This window comes from Bidens hawaiensis, unplaced genomic scaffold, assembly GCF_021521415.1.
Source record: "Bidens hawaiensis isolate Kalapana, Puna unplaced genomic scaffold, B.hawaiensis_p1.1 tig00015059_1, whole genome shotgun sequence".
Taxonomy (NCBI): Eukaryota; Viridiplantae; Streptophyta; class Magnoliopsida; order Asterales; family Asteraceae; genus Bidens; species Bidens hawaiensis.
Window position 1 is genome coordinate 404,686 of NW_027492336.1, and position 9,092 is coordinate 413,777.

The 9,092-nt window shown below is 33.1% G+C and overlaps 2 protein-coding genes across 3 annotated transcripts; both read right to left on the bottom strand.

Moving 5' to 3' along the window:
- Nucleotides 1-382: 382 nt before the first annotated feature.
- LOC143548351 (uncharacterized) lies at nucleotides 383-1,435 on the bottom strand. Its single transcript, XM_077039541.1, has one exon. It carries the CDS (start codon nucleotides 1,351-1,353, stop codon nucleotides 430-432), a length of 924 nt encoding a protein of 307 aa, XP_076895656.1. The 5' UTR covers nucleotides 1,354-1,435; the 3' UTR covers nucleotides 383-429.
- A 1,142-nt stretch (nucleotides 1,436-2,577) lies between these two features.
- On the bottom strand, nucleotides 2,578-7,653 carry LOC143548378 (kinesin-like protein KIN-14N). Of its 2 annotated transcripts, XM_077039565.1 has the most exons (16): nucleotides 7,430-7,653; nucleotides 7,127-7,336; nucleotides 6,912-7,056; nucleotides 6,713-6,822; nucleotides 6,503-6,622; nucleotides 6,199-6,402; nucleotides 5,913-6,122; nucleotides 5,745-5,819; nucleotides 5,524-5,670; nucleotides 5,319-5,457; nucleotides 5,116-5,225; nucleotides 4,404-4,565; nucleotides 4,140-4,333; nucleotides 3,205-3,286; nucleotides 2,911-3,120; nucleotides 2,578-2,819 (listed from the first exon to the last, which is right to left on the bottom strand). In XM_077039565.1, the coding sequence occupies exons 2-16, from the start codon at nucleotides 7,325-7,327 to the stop codon at nucleotides 2,640-2,642; spliced, it is 2,289 nt and encodes a 762-aa protein (XP_076895680.1). In that variant the 5' UTR covers nucleotides 7,328-7,336; nucleotides 7,430-7,653; the 3' UTR covers nucleotides 2,578-2,639. The 2 variants fall into 2 exon arrangements, with proteins under 2 accessions (XP_076895680.1, XP_076895679.1); XM_077039564.1 differs by lacking the exon at nucleotides 7,430-7,653 and having other exon boundaries at nucleotides 7,127-7,422.
- Between the last annotated feature and the right edge of the window lie 1,439 nt (nucleotides 7,654-9,092).

The following is a 9,092-nucleotide window of genomic DNA, read 5'->3' on the forward strand; positions in this document are numbered from 1 at the left end:
TGGAGACCCATTCCCGGTTTAATCGAAGACAAAGAAGATAATTGTTTGACTTAGTGACGATTGAAGGCAACGAAGGCTTATGGTTTGGCACTTACTTCCTTTGATTTGCGCTCGTTTACTTATCTTGTTCAATAACTTAAGACACCCTAGATCTGTCTTGTACTTGTAATTCCTAATAAGGCGATTAACAAATTGTGAAGCAAACCCCTCTATAAGAATTTCTTGTGTCTCATGGACATAGGTCAATTTAGACCGAACAATGCAAATCCTTGTGTCTCGTGTTCTTTTCGAAATTTTGATTGTGCGAGTGTTTGCTATAACTGAGATCCTAACACAATGAAGCAAACCCCTCTTTTAGAATTTGCTTACTTCTCAGACAATGTCAAACAAAGTATTAAGTCTATTACTTCACTAAACTATTATGATTACTTACTTTTTTCCAGTTACATTTGAAACCAATCCTTTCAAGAACTTTGCAGACTTGGTGATCGGAGAATTAACCGCCATCAAATTATACAAAACATTCTCAACTTCAGTAATCGAAGGTCTCGTTTTAAATCTCGAAACCACTTTCAATTCGCCCTCTTCTTCAACCAACACACTCCATCTCTCGCCACTCAAAACCCCATCTCTAACACATTTAAACACCATACCGTTCCGCTTACTCAACAGCCCTTTAACTTCCAATCCCATAAACGAATAAATGACTTCAAACGACCCCAAAAACTCATAGCTTTCCTCATCGTCATAACTCCACCTCGGGTTAAACATCACCACCGGCTTCGGATACACACTATTCGTTACCGCCTCCATCATATCCAATTGTGAAGCTTCGGGTGTCAAAAACACCACCACATCAGCAGAGTTTAAATTTAAACCCGTAATATTCATTATGTCAGCATGTTCAACAGACTCAAATTGTAACTTATTAGCAGCTTCTGTTAACACAGAATTAGGCCATAATATTAATATTTTTACTTTAGACCCTTTTCTCTTCAGCGGCATTTCGTCGAACACTTGGAGTGCAAGTTGCGATAACGAATCGGGTGAGTCGTCAATGACCGGGATTTCGACACGGAACCTGGGTTGTTTGAGTTTCTTGAGCTTGCCAGCAAGTTTGGGGTTGTTAAGGGGTTTCTCTAAGGTGGAAATAAGGCAGGTTTTGGCTTGGTTTATGGCTTCTTCTTTGGATCTGGGTGGAGATGAGTTAGAGAGGTTGCAGTTGATTATTAACGCGGGAAAAACGGTTCTTTTTAGTTTTTGGAATTGGGTATTTGATGAAGTAATGGGTAGTGTGGGATTGAAGTGATATTTGACAAGATTTGTATGAACATTTGGGAGCAAAGATGTCATCTTGGTAGCTAAGATTCATATGAGCATTTAGGCTGCAGATTTTGATCAAAGATCAGATATAAGCGTGGGAGAATAACAGCCACACAAGATCATGAATAATAATATTTTAGGCAGTTTTGTAAAATAAACATAAAATCAGATTTTAGCCTAATTTGAGTTTAGGTAAATTGTAGATAAATAATTTCACATTTTACATATTATTTTATTTATTGACCAATAATAATTTCATTTTTAAAATTTAATTATCAACGGTTTAACTATTTTTGTCTCAATATACCTTCATTAAAAAACACTTATGTCGATAGTTTCAAACCGATATTTTATGGCTTTTGATCGAAACAATGATACGAGTCGAGTGATATAAAACTTATCTTGAAACGGTGATCCAAATGACGAAACAATGTTCCATTAAACAAAAATCTAGCAATTTGAATCGTCATTTCGAGATAAGTTTTACATCGGTATACTTGTATCCTTGTTCCGATCAAAAGCCCAAAAACATCGATTTCAAGCTCGGAAAAAAAAAACTTAACGACGTTAATTTTTTTTAACTGATGTCTATTGAGACAAAAATAGTTGTTTTATAGTGTAACTGATTGGTTGATTAATTTGCATGATAAGGCTAGTAATTATTCAATACTTTTAGTAGGCCTCTTTGTTCATTAACTTTGATCTTATTTTACACGGTCAGAGTTTTATGCCCGTGTCTTAATTGAGTTTTGATTGCGTATTATAGTTATTCCATATGACATGGCGTGAATACGCGTCAAAAGCCTACATTAATAATTGGACGCAAATAACCCTCGACAATATGTATAGTCAGTCACATACACGTGTTGCCTCCTCGGGCCTTCCCATAGCATATAAAGAATCTATATGATGTGTGTGCGTAGATTAATTTGTGAAACTTAAACAAAGTGTATGATGGGTATTTTACACGCTATTCACATCAAATGAGAGTCAGCATTAGCACCCGCCCGGTGGGGGGGGGGGGGGGGGATGAGAATTAAGAAAACAAGAGTACACTCTAAATCATGATACACTTCAAGTGCCATATTCAAAATTAACTCATAAATCATAAACATTACTTAAATAACACATGATCAACAAAAGTACTAATCTATTAACCAACAAATTCTGTTTTTTTTTTAAAGTTCCTCTCAGCATGTCATCAGCTAACTACTGTTCTCCAATCTTTCTTTCCAGTATACACACCAACATGCACCAAACTGTTAGAATTTCAAAAATCTACCGATTTATGGTTGATATTCACTAATGCAAAATTATTAGCCATAGCTTAATCTAGCATCCAACTGCTTCACAGATGTTTGTCTCCGAGGCGTCCCAATCTCACAAGCATTAACTCTTGCAGCAAACCGAAGAGAACAAAGTGACTCGTTAATTGAGCTAGGTGCTGGTGAAACATTCACCACCATCAGAGTCTTGGAATCGCCGCCTAAGCAAGGCTGATCAAATTCAAATATCAAAAACAAACTCAAATTCGGATTCAAATTCATCAAACAGATAGATGATCATAAACGTACGCTAGATGTGTACCTGAAGAAGATATGTAAGTTTTGAGTTCCTAAATGGCACATGTTCTTCCTTCTTTGCTAAAGCAAATATAACATCGCTTAACGATGACAGACTTTTGTTGATGGCTTGAGTTTCTTTTAAGCGGTCCCCGGTTGATCCACTTTTGGAAAGACGTTCACTACCCGCAAGATCAATAAGGTTAAGAACACCATGCACTTGTTGCTCTGTGCTCTACAACATTAGTCAAGACTTCATCATTAACCAACTCCATTAACGAAACGCTATAAAGAATAAAAAAACTGAAATTTCCCTTACCTCATTAACACCCGTTATCCTCATAGTGAACACAAAATGGCTTCTTGACGATTGTTCGTTCATTTGGGTCATACCCACAGACCTAAATATGAAAGAGATTAAGTTTAGCGGGTCAAACATGTGAAATCAAAATGACTAACGTAAAATGAAACGGGTCGATAAAAGTATATATTTTGTGCATTAAAACTCCTTAATCACATTATTCAAAACAAATTACTAATACAATATAATTACTAACTATTGTTATAAAGAAACCGGAAAAGTGTTTTGGGTCAACCGAACGCAACCTGACCCATATAAAAATACCCATGTTGACCGAGTAGATAATTTTTAATAAGAAATTAAAAAACTTGAACAAAAAATGTTCGGGTCAAACATGTAAAATCAAAATGACTAGCTTAAAAGGAAACAGGTAAAACGGATTGAACATGCCAATTGTCGAACGAGTCAAAATTATATATTTTGTGCATTAAAACTCCTTAATCATATTATTCAAAACAAATTACTAATATAATATGATCATTAACAACTATTGAAAAGAAAACCAGTTTCGGGCCAATAAAACACACCCTGACACTCAACGTTTCGACCCATTCAAAAATACCATTTTGACCCAGTATATAACAGTTAACGAGTTACCAAAAAACATGAAGAAAAAATGTTCGGGTCAAACATGTAAAATTAAAATGACTAGCCTAAAAGAAAGTGGGCCAAACGGATCAAAAGTAACTATATAGCGCACTAAAACTCCTAAATCATATTATTCAAAACAATTTGCTAATGCAATATAATCACTAACTACTACTATAATGAAAATGAACAAAAGTGTTTCGGGTCAACCCAATACCTATTTTGACCAAGTACACAATTTTTAAAGAGAAATTAAAGAACTTGGATAAAAATTCTTCTGGTCAACCAACCCGACCCGTAAATACCTGCTTTGTGCCGCACGATTTAACAGAAATGTAACTTCTCTACTGCTGCGTACATCAACTACATTCAAGTCAGAAACATGTGTGTTCCCATTTGCATCATGTTTAATAGCATACTGCTTACTACGGGCCTCTGTTGATCCAGGTCTGATCAGCAGATCGCGTATGGTCTCATTGTATATCTCCAACATTGAAACCTATAGAATTAATATTAGTAAAATACTTTTTTTGGCTAACCAAACAAGAAACTTGGTTGAAAATTCAAACCTGCATTTCATATTTCCACCCTTGGTTTTGTAGTGTTTGTCTTGACTCAAAAATTTGTTCAAGAGAACGCGGTATCAATCCTTTATCATCACCGTTTCCAGGAGCGCCCATCATTGTATGCGTCTTTCCCGACCCTGTTTGACCATAAGCAAAGATACAAACCTGAAACCAAAAAAGCCAATCCGTAACCGAAAAAACCAAACCAAAGTTCATATCCCAAACAGAAATCGATGGTTAGTGTTTATGTTTTCATAAAAAGAACAGACTTTCGGTTCAGTTTCAGTTTTGCATATAACTAAAACCGAACCAAATTTATGTATTTTGATTTTTAAATTTGAATTTTAAATAATATAAAAAATAATAAATAATGTTACTCAAATATTTTAGCCCAAATGGCAAATGTATATTAGTCAACCAATTATTTATTAATATAAAAATGTGGGCCCAAATTCATTATTTTGGCCCAATTTTTTTGACCCAAATAAATACAAGCTTAAATGATAAAATTGAAAAAACTGAACCAAAACATAACGGTTTTTAAAAATTAAAAAACTGAATTTTCGGTTTTTGGTTTTGTTTAAGCCGAAAACCAACTCAAACGGACCCATGCATACCCCTAGTTAAGGCACAAGAGTGGCCCGATTTAGATTCATTTTAATCTCAAACAGGTCAAAACAAAAATTCTTAAAAGACAATAAGCAAAACGCATCACCTTGTAACCATCCAAAGCACTCTGAACAAGCTGTGAGACCTCAACAAACACCTCTTCTTGTGAAGATTCAGGCACAAAAACCTTATCAAATACAAATGCATGTTTTTGTCCTTTTTCACAGCAAAAAAAAAAAAGTAAAATCATAAGCATCAAAAAACATGGTTAAAAAGTCAACTCTACAAAGAGCATAGTCTTTATAGTACCATGTTGCAATAACTCAATACCGCGACCAGCATTTTCTGCTGATGTAGGAAAAGAAACCGCTTTCGGTTCATCTTCAGCAGCATCTTCTAACAATAAAGGCCGGACCCTACAAAATACTCGTATATTCCCTTTTAATTCCTGTGAAAAAAATATGTTACCGCGATAATTTGTTTAAAAAAAAGTCAAAAAGAAATTGAAACTTACTAATATTGTGTTATGCAACTTTTTGCGCAAGAATTCTCCTTCAACAAGTTTAATTTCTGCCTCGGCTAAACGAACTTGTAAGTCAGACGTGAATTTTTTTTGTTCTTCATAACCTGTTCTTATCTCATATGCTGATAAATCAGACATCTAGAACATAAAAGTTAAATCAAGATTTAGTCAAACTTGAATGTTATGTTCATAGAATATAAAGTAAATTATACCGCTAGTTTATTCTCAGCAGCATCAAGTTTCTCTTGCAATATCTTTATTTGATCACTTTGTGAAGCACATTTTGCCTGAAAAAACAATAATTATAAATATAATATAACATTGTTATATGTTGTAACTTATAATCTATGACATATAAAGAACGATCAACAAATAAGAACCTCGAGCTCGTTTGACTTAGTCGTAAGGTTCTCCAGTTCACCTGCTGACTTTCCAGTCAACTCCTTATATATCAACACTTCAGCTGATAATTTTTTAACGTGTGACAGCTGGCGATCGCGATCATCTCTCACTTGTTGTATGTCCAATCTTAGGCTTCCAACTTCACTCTCCAATGCTTCTTTAATCTTTATCGTCTCGTTATTACTTTCCTAAATTTGCATTCATATATACATTTGAGATAAGAAAAATGAAATTGAAATGCCGTCAAAAGATGAAAATACTGACTTTAATAGCGGTCAACTGGTCTTGCAAAGAAGTGCAGTAGCCTCTTAAGTTGCTAAGGTTCTCCAAAATCGCAACTTTTTCTTTTTCTACATTTTTAAGGATTTCATTGGTTTCATTAAGCTCTGATTGAAGCTTACTGTTGTATTGTTGTAAGCTCGTGTTGTATTCTTGTAGTCGCTTGTACATATCATTAAGTGATAATATCTAAGAATCAAATAAATATAAATATAAGTTATATTCAATGGAATCTTTTATCTTTCATTTTTTGGATTTTACGTTTCAAGATTATATATAAATAAATAACCTTTTGATTAGCGCTTGAACTTTCTCGTTGAGCTCTTTCGAGTTCTTCCAAGATAGGGGCTTGTGATCTTTCAACAGACAATCGCGCATCTTTCTCTTTGGTTAATGATACCATTGCAGCCTGAGATTAATCTTGACCATTAAAAATATGAACTTTCACAACAATAAAAGTTTTTATCCCATGATCAAGAATTTAAAATTCTAACTGTACCAATTTATCTGATTCTTCTTTTGCCAGTTTCTCTTGTAAGGCGGTGTAATTGTTGCGTAACGCGATGATTATCGAATTTAATTCTTCTTCCTTTTGACTCATTAGCATTTCTTGAATCAACGAAATAGAACAAAAAGATTAAGCTACAAAAAAAATTTGATTTAAAATATGCATATAGTTCTTGAAATTATAGTTATACCAGTATCATTGCATTTCTTTTCTGCAGATCCCAACATGTTCAAATGTTTTACTTGCTCTAATAAAAGATCCCCTTCAAGTTCTTGAAACCACTTGATACACATTTTAAGTCTTTTTATATAATCACTCATAGCATCACATTTCTCCTAAAAACCACAAAATTAAAGTCAAATTTCGACATACATTCCATAATAATTTTTAAAAAAATCTACTAACCTTGAGACTAAACTTATTCTTTGGTTTGATCCTCTCATTCAACAATGCTTCAACATCTTCTCTAGTGAATTCAATCCCTCCACAATCCGAGCCCGCAATGCTGGCTGGCCCGACACGCATAACCGAATCTTGACCGCCATTAACGACCGATAAAACTTGTCTTGGTGTTAATGTTCTACTACCATTGGCAGGCCCAACCATTCTTCAAACCTGCTTTGAGATTTACCAAAACTGTTAATCTTATTAATGTTCTTGAACACAAACAAAATAATAATAATAATAATAATAAGTATAATTAAATACCTTGAAATATGGTTGAGAGAGTAATAAGAAATAGTGAGATAGGTATTGATTGATAAAGAGTTGAGTTAGGTGATCATGTTACTTAAAAGGAAAGAGTCTAGGCTGTGGTAGTGACTGTTAGGTGTGTTCATGAATTGTTATAAAAGCTACCAAGAATTTAATTAATAAAGTGATTGCTTGTGGTTGCAGGGAAGAATATGAAGCAGATGGGAGCTAAGAAAATGAAAGGATTTTTAAATTTATGAAACTTTTAAGTGATGTTGATCTTGGATTATTGTAACAAACAACCAAGATTTGCGAGGGGTTTAATATAAGAAAGCCTCAAATATTAATAATAACAACTATAGTCCCTTAATTATTAACTTCACACTCACACTATTATGGAGTGGTATACTTTTATTTTTATTTTTATTTTTATTTTTATTTTTATTTTTTACATACATATGTAGTTATGTACGATTCTTAATAAAAGTTGGGTGGAAATCTAAGTGGGTACTGCTAAGATTGGGTATACTGTTTTTTTACATACATATGTAGTTATGAACAAAAATTTATTGGGTATACTTTTTTTTGTTATTAATATCTATGATTCATCTAGATGCAAAATACCAGATTGAGAATTTAATGATTTTAATGTTTAAAATTTTTAACAAATGTAAGGGTAGAGATAACAAAGTTATAATTTAATTAATTAATTCACTTACAAAAATAGTATATCATATTTTAACGTTATTTTTAAGTTTAATATCATGCTTGTTCTTAATTCATATACACAGTATTAATTACATGCAATTAGATTTACCAAAACGACAATTTTGAGTCTTTGTGAATCTTTTAACACGATCCTGACTCCATCCATATTGCCCAAAGAGCTTAGGAAATACGTGTCTCCATTGATTATATAACACAATGAGTCAAGTCAAGCATTAGAGATACCATAACTACAAGAAAATAGAACTTGATAGTTGAGACGAACATATATTACTTGATTATCCATTTGTTTGTCGCTTCTTATTTTGTAACATCGTATTATAGAACTTGAGATGTGTCATCGGCTCTCATATGAATATGATACATGTTAGATCTTTCATGAAACAAATGTGTTGTTTCTAGAGGTTGATTTGGATTAGTTAACACTAATATACTTGGAGATTAACAAAAATCAAGTTGTTTGAAGCGTCGTTTTGAGTTAAGTTTTACATCAATCGACTCGTATTCTCATTCTGATCAAAAGCCCTAAAATATCAGTTTGAAATTTGGAAAAAAACATAACGTCGTTAAGTTTTTTTTAACGGATGTCCAATGAAAATAAATAGTGTGAAAGTTGGGACCAGTGACAGCTACTTTCAAAGTTGGGATTATTATCAGCCAACTGCATTAATTTGGGATTATTAAAATCCAATTTTCCTTAATTTTAAGTAAATTACAATAATCAGTACATAAGTTACAACCTAACAAAGCATGTTAAAAAGGGCAATATTGTCTTTTGAATGACGTGCATTTCAATTCACTAAAGATACTTACAATTTTTCCCCCTTAACTTTAATCACTTTTTGTAAATTTAAACAATACTTACAATTATGAACCTTAATCTTTTACCTATATACTCTTTTTATTTTCACTTTCAACCCAACTTCCCCCACGAAATTTGAATGACCATAAC

Excerpts from the sequence above, each read along its gene's own strand:
- LOC143548351 (XM_077039541.1), bottom strand. The coding sequence starts at position 1,353 with ATGACATCTTTGCTCCCAAATGTTCATACAAATCTTGTCAAATATCAC.
- LOC143548378 (XM_077039565.1), bottom strand. The coding sequence starts at position 7,327 with ATGGTTGGGCCTGCCAATGGTAGTAGAACATTAACACCAAGACAAGTT. Across the intron at positions 6,123-6,198 it reads ACCAGTTGACCGCTATTAAA|GAAAGTAATAACGAGACGAT; the intron begins GTCAGTATTTTC and ends ATGCAAATTTAG. Across the intron at positions 3,121-3,204 it reads GGATAACGGGTGTTAATGAG|AGCACAGAGCAACAAGTGCA; the intron begins GTAAGGGAAATT and ends CTAATGTTGTAG.